At 42.9% G+C, this 12,777-nt stretch overlaps 1 protein-coding gene across 1 annotated transcript in view; it reads left to right on the forward strand.

The window, feature by feature from the left end:
* LOC311131465 (mast/stem cell growth factor receptor Kit-like) overlaps positions 1 to 12,777 on the forward strand; it is a 45,517-nt gene that overhangs the window by 15,532 nt on the left and 17,208 nt on the right. Inside the window, exons 7-12 of the mRNA XM_084164479.1 lie at positions 648 to 763; positions 1,045 to 1,159; positions 3,885 to 4,069; positions 8,672 to 8,778; positions 9,079 to 9,205; positions 9,783 to 9,887. Coding sequence (XP_084020605.1) covers positions 648 to 763; positions 1,045 to 1,159; positions 3,885 to 4,069; positions 8,672 to 8,778; positions 9,079 to 9,205; positions 9,783 to 9,887 — 755 coding nt within the window. The remainder of the gene's footprint in view (positions 1 to 647; positions 764 to 1,044; positions 1,160 to 3,884; positions 4,070 to 8,671; positions 8,779 to 9,078; positions 9,206 to 9,782; positions 9,888 to 12,777) is intronic.

The following is a 12,777-nucleotide window of genomic DNA, read 5'->3' on the forward strand; positions in this document are numbered from 1 at the left end:
CTCTAACTTTTGTTTTACTTCAATGAAAAAGGCCTCCATCTTCGCAATCAACAGTAGCCTAGACCAAGGCTCCTCTCGCTTTCTCTCTCTCCTCAGCCACAGGGCTACCCCAGAGAATTTGGCCGGAATAACAAATAAATAATCAGCTGTTAATTTATTTTATCAGCCAAAATCCGGCAATTACCGGCTAATGGAAAATCTGACACACACACACGCACACACGCACAAATCTAACATAAACACACTCTTCTTGCCCTGGGCCTACCACATGATGAATGTGTTCATTACACCCTCTCAATGAAATGTAACACCTTTGGTTCCTAACTGGCCCTGGGTCATTGAGAGATGATTACACTTTTATGCAACACCCAGCCTTTCCCTGGCTCTACTTTACCACACTCCAGAGCTGCCTGAGAAATTCAGTAAAAATTAATTAGTGCCTCTGGGCTTTTTGTGTGTGCTGGAGTACTGTCCAGTTGAACTGTGGATAAATAACTGGCTTTCAGGTGGTAAAGAATCATGAGGCGGCAGTTTCTGAACCAAGCCTGGTATTGTGTTGATCATGAGGTGGTTTACTTCAATAAATCAGCTGCATTAACACCAGTTGTTTTTTAAATTTTTGTTGTTAATGTTGATTCAATCACCAGGTACAACAGTGAGCTCAGGCTGGTGCGTTTGAAAATGTCAGAGAGTGGAGTCTACACCTTTTATGCCTCCAATGATGATGCAACAATCAATCAGTCATTTTCGGTCTACGTTATCAGTAAGTCGTAGCATTATATTCTCTAAAGATGCCATGGAGCCACGCATACATTATGTTGGGAAATGGGCAGTCAGAGACTTCTGCATACTGTCAATATGATGTAATTAATCATTAACATGATATGGCATTTATGACTAGATTTTCACAGACCATTCAGCGTATGTATTAAAGCCCAACACCTCTTTCGCCCCAACTACAGTAACCCAGAGCATTACAGTTGATTTACATGCTAAGTATCCCCGCCTGGCACATATACAACACTAACATTCTGCTCCTGTCAGGTAAACCAGAGATTGTATCTCATGATGGCCCAGTAAATGGACAGGTGCGATGTGTAGCTGAGGGATACCCCGCCCCACAGATCACCTGGTACTACTGCGAACAGCCTTATATGAGGTGAGATCACTGGGGTAACACACACACATACTCGCAATGACATGCTATGATTGGACTGTGTTGATAGATCGAGGGAATTTAGAAATTGAACTGTAATGACTAAAAGGGAGAATTCAGGATTTTGGCAATGAAACCCGTTATTTCTTCCTCTGACCTTGATCTTCCTAATAGTTCTATATACAGTACCAATCAAAAGTTTGGACACACCTACTCATTCAAGGATTTTTCTTTATTTTTACTATTTTCTACATTATAGAATAATAGTGATGACATCAAAACGATGAAATAACACATATGGAATTATGTAGTAAACAAAAAAGTGTTAAATCAAAATATATTTGAATTTGAGATTCTTCAAAGTAGCCACACTCATGGCATTTTCACAACCAGCTTCACCTGGAATGCTTTTCCAACAGTCTTGAAGGTTCCCACATATGCTGAGCACTTGTTGGCTGCTTTTCCTTCACTCTGCGGTCCAACTCATCCCAAACCATCTCAATTGGGTTGAGGTCTGGTGATTGTGGAGGACAGGTCATCTGATGCAGCACTCCATCACTCTCCTTCTTGGTCAAATAGCCCTTACACAGCCTGGAGGTGTGTTGGGTCATTGTCCCGTTGATAAACAAATGATAGTCCCACTAAGCGCAAACCAGATGGGATGGCGTATTGCTGCAGAATGTTGTGATAGCCAAGCTGTTTTAGTGTGCCTTGAATTCTAAATAAATCACAGACAGTGTCACCAGCAAAGCACCCCCACACCATCAAACCTCCTCCTCCATGCTTCACGGTGGGAAACACACACAGAGATCGGATTGACAGACCTTCATGTCTTAAAGTATTGATGGACTGTCGTTTCTTGCTTACAGTGGGGGAAAAAAGTATTTAGTCAGCCACCAATTGTGCAAGTTCTCTCACTTAAAAAGATGAAAGAGGCCTGTAATTTTCATCATAGGTACACGTCAACTATGACAGACAAACAGAGAGAGAAAAAATTCCAGAAAATCACATTGTAGGATTTTTAACCTACCATTAAAATTATAGACTGAACATTTCTTTGTCAGTGGTCAAACATACAAAATCAGCAGGGGATCAAATACTTTTTTCCCCTCACTGTATGTGTTTTTTCATCATTTTGATGTCTTCACTATTATTCTACAATGTAGAAAATAGTAAAAATAAAGAAAAACCCTTGGATGAGTAGGTGTGTCCACACTTTTGACTGGTACTGTATCTTAATTCGTTGATTTGTGTGTATTATGGTGTATTGTTAGAAAATACTGCACTGTTGGAGCTAGGAACACAAGCATTTTGCTACACCCGCAATAACATCTGCTAAATATGTGTAAGCGACCAATATAATTTGATTTAATTTGTGAAGACGTCTTTTCAGACCTTAGTAAGAGGGATTCAAAATGGTCTAATTGTCTTGACCTTCCCAGAGTATAAACAGAAGTGGGATTGGACATGTGTGATTTGTTGGTGGACTGAAGTGAGATTACCCTCATGTGATCAGGGTTTGCCTCTGACTCGTTACCAGGAAACACTGGTAACGAGTCAGAGGCAATTGGCTAATCATTATCCAATCACTTTCAATTAGGATCAAATCAACTTAGAGAGCTGTCCAACTCAAACAAACATGCTTACAGTTACCCTTGACATGTCTATTTGATTTGTTTGTATACTTAAGGCACTAGGTGATGGTATGGAATGTCTTTGGAATGCTTCAATGTTTAAAATCAGACTGTATTGGCCCACACATCCAACTTTATTGGCACACACAAATAAATAAAGAGTCGCACACTCTCGCTATATATAAACCCTCAGTAATTTATACCCAGTAAATTACTGCGAGTTTGTATATAGAGTGTGCGACTCTCTTCATACTTTTTTTATAGCTTGCAGTTTATTCGCCGTTAGTCAGCACCTCCACACAAAATAATGTTCTCTAGCTCCAGCTTTTTATTAGACTATTAACACACACATACACTCGAGAAGCTCTTTAAGTGTGACATGGCGGGGCCTGTGGCCTGTCAGTATGTAGAAAACAGCTGCTGTTTGTGGTATGGTGCTGTGGAATGTGGAGCCTTGCTTGGGGCAGTCTCTGCTTCTTCCAATCATTGTGCTCTACTTTAAACAACAGACAAATCCCCAGCCTTTTCCCTTTCAACATTACAGCTGGCATCATAATGTAACTTGATGATATTGGATTACAAATGTTTCACTCTGTGGACTTCGTGTACCTCTAAGGTATTGTTGTTTTAGTTGATGCTGATGTGGAGGATTGTAGGGGTTCCTTTAGTTTGGTCTGGAAGACTGGCATGGTAGGGGATGAATTGATTTAGCCTGGGACAGTGATGTTTTTTCTGGGAACATTGATTTAAGACCAATGTATGCTCGTATGCGTCATGCCCCAGTGCTGTCCAAAGACTCTCTGTACCTGGCTGTTGTTTTGAAGGGCACTCATGGTGAACATAATAGGGGAAAGAGGGGATGGTTGACTCTAAATGACCTGCATCCCAATCAAAAATTCCTAACTTTTAGATGTCCATGATCTAATGTGAACCCTTAGTTTCCCGTTTGTATACTCATAACAGAACATTCATTCATGTTACAATAACTGCTGTGTTTAGAGCCACATGAAACAATGGACTCAAAGCTACTGAAAACAACATCCAAATGCAGTCACACTAGATTGGTAGACAGTTTGTCCCATTGTCCCCCTCAGGTGCTCCCACCAGATGAACGCCACTCAGGAGGAGCAGGACATTGTCACGGTGACGTTGTTGAGTCCTTCCTTTGGGAAGACGGAGGTGGAGAGCAGGCTGAACATCACCACGGGAAGATTCCACACGCTGGAGTGTGTGGCCACCGTGGAGGGAGAGCAGGACTACACACTGTTCTCTATCAGTGGTGAGTTGTGGTGACGCACTCACGCACGCACGCGCACACACACGCACACACACACACACACACAGTTACTGGGAGGGTGTTGTCTATACCTCTGTGATAGGGTGGAAGCTCATCATCCTGGTACGTGTGGGCATGACTGTGTGTGTGTCAGCAATTACTCCTGGCTAAACACTTTCGAAACACACGCACATACACCCTGCAAAAATTTGTTGTTTTTAAGAGGTGAGTTTTGCATAGCCTTGCCTTGTCACACCTCAAGCAGAACACTTTGTAGGCTCAATGAGAAAAACACAGACATCTCACTCTCCTGACTCTACCAGCTCAGACAATGTATCTCTCTGGTCCCATTCCCTGGAATTTAGCATTCAGTCTTTTTCATATTGGCCCAGATATACATTAATAAACTGATGCCTTCCTTATCAACTGATAGCTGTGTTTGTGATTGTGAACATTGGACTATTTCTCTCTCTCTCGCACACCCACACATACACACACACATACACACACAAGCAGTATACACAAGAGTTGGGAGTTGTTGGGGGGCTTGGGGGTGTTAAGGTGGTCTTGGCGTCAGCTAGTCTGTCCGTGTGTTTTTAAATGGATGTGTTTGGTGTTAATCCCTAGGATATCCCTATTTTGGGATTAGAGTTAAGTACAGTGTCAACAAACCTAAAGAGGACACAGTGACTGGAAGGTGTCTGTGGTTGGTTGTTGTTCCTCTACAATCTGGCAATCCCATTCAGGCGTCTCTCATTAGAAAACGCTTTTATAGACAATACTCAATATGAAAAATTCACAAATGAATGTAATTAATGCAGTACTAACTAGACTACATTACATGAACTACATTACGTCCCATCTGTAATTGGTACAGATAAACCCAGGGTCACCAAGGCCATTCAGGTCAGACAGCTCATTCCTTCTCCCATTATGTCTAACCTGAGATATCACAGTGCCATCCGTTTTGTCACCAAAGCCCCATATGCTACCCACCATTGTGACCTGTACGCTCTCGTTGGCTGGCCCTCACTACATATTCGTCGCCAAACCCACTGGCTCCAGGTCATCTATAAATCACTGCTAGGCAAATCCCCGCCTTATCTTAGCTCATTGGTCACCATAGCAACACCCACCCATAGTATGCGCTCCAGCAGGTATATCTCACTGGTCATCCCCAAAGCCAACACCTCCTTTGGCCGCCACTCCTTCCAGTTCTCTGCTGCTAATGACTGGAACGAACTGCAAAAATCTCTGAAGCTGGAGACTCTTATCTCCCTCACTAACTTTAAGCATCAGTTGTCAGAGCAGCTTACCGATCACTGCACCTGTACACAGCCCATCTGTAATTAGCCCACCCAACTACCTCATCCCCATATTGTTATTTATTTTGCTCATTTGCACCCCAGTATCTATATTTGCACATCATCTTCTGCACATCTATCACTCCAGTGTTAATACTAAATTGTAATTATTTTGCACTATGGCCTATTTATTGCCTTACCTCCATAACTTACTACATTTGCACACACTGTATATAGATTTTCTATTGTGTTATTGACAGTATGTTTTTGTTTATCTCATGTGTAACTCTGTGTTGTTGTTGTTGTTTTTATCGCACTGCTTTGCTTTATCTTGGCCAGGTCGCAGTTGTAAATGAGAACTTGTTCTCAACTGGCCTACCTGGTTAAATAAATTTTAAAAAAAAGATGCAGAGTTACAGCTGTTTCTCTTTATGTGGATCAAGGTCATTTAAGTTATACGCACCATCAACACTCACCCAAACTCCTCAGTTCAACGCAAAGGATTTCTCAATTTGGTTAATCTGAATGTTTATGAAAGACTTGGATTTTGACATAGATCTTACCCATTGATAGAGGTTCAAGATTAAACATTGATATAGGCCTGGAGTCTCTTATGTAAACATAGGCAGAGCGAGATACAACAAACGTGTGTGATAATGTGTCATCACTTACTGGCAGAAATGGTCATCAGTGGTAGGGGCATAGAGTACTTTTGGACCACAAATCCAGCTATCTAGAACATCCTGTTTATATACTGTGGGATGCGATAGTGGAGTATGACTGCACTTGAAGCAAGAGTGAGAAGAGAGTTGTCTTGGCGTGGGTATGAAGATGAGATTGGTATGGTGTAGAGGAGGAGGGGTAGCTGCCTGGACACAATGGGCATGTTGGTGGGCATTATGGACGAGGAGTGTGTGTAGCCAGGCAGGACAGACCTGTGGGAGCATGTGCCCAGGCTTTAGCTCTCCTCTCGGCAGAGTAGGACAGACGCTTGGAGACGTGCAGGGAAGTCTGGCGCACAGTGGGAGTCCTGGCCGCACTGAGTGTTTAGACGTTGTGGGAATTTTGGATGCAGCCCGCCAGGGAGCCAGCGAGCTGTAGGGAAATAAAATAGGGATGGAGGGAAAGCTTTAAAAGCCACTGACAGGTTTACAGACGATTAGTTCCTGCATACTCTGCATTCTCAGATGATTTGAAATGGAGAGAAAGCCTCTTATGGCTAAAGAGCTTATTACACTCCAGTGTACAGAGCTAGCAAAACAATAACACACCACAAACCGCTACACAAAGGAACAGAAGACTCATTATACAGAAATTATACATAACAACAACAACAACAGCAGCAGCAGTATCACGTCATGCTGCACAGCATTACTACATGCTGTACAACTATAATGGGAATTAAGGAAATAGGTAATAAATAGTATAAAAAATAATTAACAAAATACAGAAAACACAATTCGATTCAAATAATATGATTACTTTTGTGTGATCACTGAAAGACAACAATGTAGCATACAGTGGGGAAAAAAAGTATTTAGTCAGCCACCAATTGTGCAAGTTCTCCCACTTAAAAAGATAAGAGAGGCCTGTAATTTTCATCATAGGTACACGTCAACTATGACAGACAAATTGAGGAAAAAAATTCCAGAAAATCACATTGTAGGATTTTTTATGAATTTATTTGCAAATTATGGTGGAAAATAAGTATTTGGTCACCTACAAACAAGCAAGATTTCTGGCTCTCACAGACCTGTAACTTCTTCTTTAAGAGGCTCCTCTGTTCTCCACTCGTTACCTGTATTAATGGCACCTGTTTAAACGTGTTATCAGTATAAAAGACACCTGTCCATAACCTCAAACAGTCACACTCCAAACTCCACTATGGCCAAGACCAAAGAGCTGTCAAAGGACACCAGAAACAAAATTGTAGACCTGCACCAGGCTGGGAAGACTGAATCTGCAATAGGTAAGCAGCTTGGTTTGAAGAAATCAACTGTGGGAGCAATTATTAGGAAATGGAAGACATACAAGACCACTGATAATCTCCCTCGATCTGGGGCTCCACGCAAGATCTCACCCCGTGGGGTCAAAATGATCACAAGAACGGTGAGCAAAAATCCCAGAACCACACGGGGGGACCTAGTGAATGACCTGCAGAGAGCTGGGACCAAAGTAACAAAGCCTACCATCAGTAACACACTACGCCGCCAGGGACTCAAATCCTGCAGTGCCAGACGTGTCCCCCTGCTTAAGCCAGTACATGTCCAGGCCCGTCTGAAGTTTGCTAGAGTGCATTTGGATGATCCAGAAGAGGATTGGGAGAATGTCATATGGTCAGATGAAACCAAAATATAACTTTTTGGTAAAAACTCAACTCGTCGTGTTTGGAGGACAAAGAATGCTGAGTTGCATCCAAAGAACACCATACCTACTGTGAAGCATGGGGGTGGAAACATCATGCTTTGGGGCTGTTTTTCTGCAAAGGGACCAGGACGACTGATCCGTGTAAAGGAAAGAATGAATGGGGCCATGTATCATGAGATTTTGAGTGAAAACCTCCTTCCATCAGCAAGGGCATTGAAGATGAAACGTGGCTGGGTCTTTCAGCATGACAATGATCCCAAACACACCGCCCGGGCAACGAAGGAGTGGCTTCGTAAGAAGCATTTCAAGGTCCTGGAGTGGCCTAGCCAGTTCCAGATCTCAACCCCATAGAAAATCTTTGGAGGGAGTTGAAAGTCTGTGTTGCCCAGCGACAGCCCCAAAACATCACTGCTATAGAGGAGATCTGCATGGAGGAATGGGCCAAAATACCAGCAACAGTGTGTGAAAACCTTGTGAAGACTTCCAGAAAACGTTTGACCTGTGTCAATGCCATCAAAGGGTATATAACAAAGTATTGAGAAACATTTGTTATTGACCAAATACTTATTTTCCACCATAATTTGCAAATAAATTCATAAAAATTCTACAATGTGATTTTCTGGATTTTTTTTTCTCATTTTGTCTGTCATAGTTGACGTGTACCTATGATGAAAATTACAGGCCTCTCTCATCTTTTTAAGTGGGAGAACTTGCACAATTGGTGGCTGAATATATACTTTTTTTCCCCACTGTATATGATACTGCACTCTACAATGCTAAAAGGCTAATATGTTGCCAAACATTAAAACTGATCTCTGTCTATCAGTGCTCCTCACTGATATCTCTCTCTGTAATCTATCTATCTGTTATATATCTATCTCTAACGTTACACTGATAATGTATGTATGTCTCTCTCTGGTGTGTGTCCCTGCAGAGAGAACAGTTACCCATGAGCTCTTCACCCCTCTGCTGATTGGAATAGTGTCAGCAACCACCCTCCTCACCCTCATCCTCATAGTGCTCTTCTACAAGTACCTGCAGGTAACTACCCAAACTCACTACCTCTACTCAGGTAACTACCTCTACTCAGGTAACTACCCAAACTCACCTCTTCTCATACATCACAGCCACTTCTACAACGGGTTACACACCTGTGTGTAAACTTGGCAAATTACACACAGTAAGTCATAGGCAAAGATAAGGTACACTAGCTCACCTTTAAAAACTTCTCAGCAATAACTCACAGAGGTCAATAAACTCTGTGATGAAGTACCATGATTGATGTGAGTTTAATGGTGTCCCCTGTACTTATCCTAATATAACTCTCTGCCGGCCTCAAAGAAACCCAAATACCAGATCCAGTGGAAAGTAATTGAAGGTATCCACGGAAACAACTATGTGTATATTGACCCTACCCAGCTCCCATACGACCACCAGTGGGAGTTCCCCCGGGACAAACTGCGTTTTGGTGAGTTCCTATGCTTTCATCACACTCAGGAAAAGCACTGTTAATCACCAAGACATCTCTTACAGTATATGTATCATCTCTAATCCAGAACTGTATGATGTACAGTTTGTTTTTAATATTATCTAGGTCTATTTTATATGTGTATCAATCGATAGCAGCAGGTGTTGAAATAAGTCTCTTTTGTTTTGGTATTTGGAGCCAGCCAATGTATCTTTGTTGTGACATCATGCCTTATCCCAAGGTCCTGTCTCATAATGATGGATTTACACTCTATTTGCTCACCGGTTACACTTTTACACTTTTACATTAGCCCTGAGCCTACACTAACTGCATGATGTATTTAATGTAGCTGTTTTCTTTTATAAAGAACACCAACCCCTCCCTCTAAGCAAACGTTCTGTTTACATTTTGGAGGTGTTTTTTTCTTCTCCGAACCACCCCAAACAGGATCCTGCATGTCCTGGTGTCTGCTGGCCCCGCCCTTGCAGGATAAACCTGGTAACAGGTGGCAGAGTCAGGATGTGGGAGGGGAACAGGATGGAGTAACATTGTTCTGTCTGTCTGTGTTTCCATGCAGGGAAAACTCTGGGCTCTGGAGCCTTCGGGAAGGTAGTGGAGGCTACTGCTTATGGAATGTCCAAAGCTGATACAGTGATGACAGTGGCGGTCAAAATGCTCAAACGTAAGAGGTCACAAACTATGATTTTTTTTTTGATATAGCAATAAAAAGAGACATATTTTGGTGACAGATGTGTGTATTTTAAAGTATCTGACTGATCAGACCTGGTCAGGTCACACGGTCAGAGTGAACCCCTGCCCCTAATTATGAGTGCTAAACACCTGGATATTTGACTAAATGTATTTGACTAGCTACTGACCGTGTGTGTATGTTTGTTTGTATGTTTGTGTGGGTGTATGCAGTGATGTACACTATACAGTGCATTCAGAAAGTATTCAGACCCCTTGACTTTTTCCATATTTTGTTACGTTACAGCCTTATTATAAAATGGGTTCAATAGTTTTTTCTCCTCATCAGTCTACACTCAATATCCCATAATGACAATGCAAAAACAGGTTTTTAGAAATGTTTGCAAGTTTATTAAAAAGAAAAAAGAGAAATACCTTATTTACATAAGTATTCAGACCCTTTGCTATGAGACTCAAAATTGAGCTCAGGTGCATCCTGTTTCCATTAATCATCCTTGAGATGTTTCTACAACTTGATTGGAGTCCATCTGTGGTAATTTCAATTGATTGGACATGATTTGGAAAGGCACACTACCGTCTATATAAGGTCCCACAGTTGACAGTGCATGTCAGAGCAGAAACCAAGCCATGAGGTCGAAGGAATTGTCTGTAGAGCTCCAATACAGGATTGTGTCGAGGCACAGACCTTGGGAAGGGTACCAAAACATTTCTGCAGCATTGAACATCCCCAACAACACAGTGGCCTCCATCATTCTTAAATTGAAGAAGTTTGGCCAAACTGAGCAATCGGGGGAGAAGGGCATCGGTCAGGGAGGTGACCAATAAGAAATGGTCACTCTGACAGAGCTCCAGAGTTCCTCTGTGGAGATGAGAGAACCTTCCAGAAGGACAACCATCTCTGCAGCACTCCACCAATCAGGCCTTTATGGTAGTGGCCAGATGAAAGCCACTCCTCAGTAAAAGGCACATGACAGCCCGCTCGGAGTTTGCCAAAAGGCACCTAAAGGACTCTCAGACCATGAGGAACAAGATTCTCTGGTCTGATGAAACCAAGATTGAACTCTTTAGCCTGAATGCCAAGCATCACGTATGGATGAAATCTTACAGTGAAGCATGGTGGTGGCAGCATCATGCTGTGGGGATGTTTTTCAGCTGCAGGGACGGGGAGACTAGTCAGGATCGAGGGAAAGATGAACGGGGCAAAGTACAGAGAGATCCTTGATGACAACCTGCTCCAGAGCCCTCAGGACCTCAGACTGGGGCGAAGGTTCACCTTCCAACAGGACAACGACCATAAGCACACAGCCAAGACAATGCAGGAGTGGCTTTGGGACAAGTCTCTGAATGTCCTTGAGTGGCCCAGCCAGAGCCCAGACTTGAACCTGATCGAACATCTCTGGAGAGACCTGAAAATAGCTGTGCAGCGACGCTCCCCATCCAACCTGACAGAGCTTGAGAGAATCTGCAGAGACGAATGGGAGTAACTCCCCAAATACAGGTGTGCCAAGCTTTTAGTGTCATACCCAAGACGACTCAAGGCTATAATCGCTGCCAAAAGTGCTTCAACAAAGTACTGAGTAAAGGGTGAATACTTATGTAAATATTATATTTCAGTTTTTATTTTTAATAAATTAGCAAAAAATTCGAAAAACCTGTTTTTGCGTTGTCATTATGGGGTATTGTGTGTAGATTGATGAGGGAAAAAAAATTTTAAAATCCATTTTAGACATGGCAAAATGTGGAAAAAGTGAAGGGGTCTAAATACTTTCCGAATGCACTGTATATACAAAAGTATGTGGACACCCCTATGGATTTGGCTATTTCAGCCACACACGGTTCTGTCAGGTGTATAAAATTGAGCACACAGCCATGCAATCTCCATAGACAAATATTGACAGTAGAATGGCCTTATTGAAGAGCTCAGTGACTTTCAACGTGGCACCATCATAACATGCCACCTTTCCAACAAGTCAGTTCGTCAAATTTCTGCCTGCTAGAGCTGCCCCGGTCAACTGTAAGTGCTGTTATTGTGAAGTGGAAACGTATTGGAGCAACAACGGCTCAGCCGCGAAGTAGTAGGCCACACAAGCTCACAGAACGGGACCGCCGAGAGCTGAAGCACGTAGCACTAAAAATCGTCTGTCCTCGGTTGCAACACTCACTACCGAGTTCCAAACTGCCTCTGGAAACAACGTCAGCACAATAACTGTTCCTCGGGAGCTTCGTGAAATGGTTTTCCATGGCCAAGCAGCCGCACACAAGCCTAAGATCACCATGCACAATGCCAAGCGTCGTCTGGAGTGGTGTAAAACTCGCCACCATTGGACTCTGGAGCAGTGGAAAGGCGTTCTCTGGAGTGATGAATCATGCTTCACCATCTGGCAGTCCAACAGACGAATCTGGGTTTAGAGAATGCCAGGAGAACGCTACCTGCCGAATGTATAGTGCCAACTGTAAAGTTTGGTGGAAGAGGAATAATAGTCTGGGGCTGTTTTTCATGGTTCGGGCTAGGCCCCTTAGTTCCAGTGAAGGGAAACGTAGTGCTACAGCATACAATGACATTCTAGACGATTATGTGCTTCCAACTTTGTTGCAACAGTTTGGGGAAGGCCCTTTCCTGTTTCAGCATGACAATGCCCCCGTGCACAAAGCGAGGTCCATACAGAAATGGTTTGTTGAGATCGGTGTGGAAGAACTTGACTGGCCTGCACAAAGTCCTGACCTCAACCCCATCAAACACCTTTGGAATGAATTAGAACATCGACTGAGAGCCAGGCCTAATCGCCCAACATCAGTGCCCGACCTCACTAATGCTCTTGTGGCTTAATGGAAGCAAGTCCCCGCAGCAATGTTCTAACATCTAG

The sequence above is a fragment of the Coregonus lavaretus genome (genome assembly GCF_964263955.1).
Source record: "Coregonus lavaretus genome assembly, chromosome: 6".
Classification (NCBI taxonomy): Eukaryota; Metazoa; Chordata; class Actinopteri; order Salmoniformes; family Salmonidae; genus Coregonus; species Coregonus lavaretus.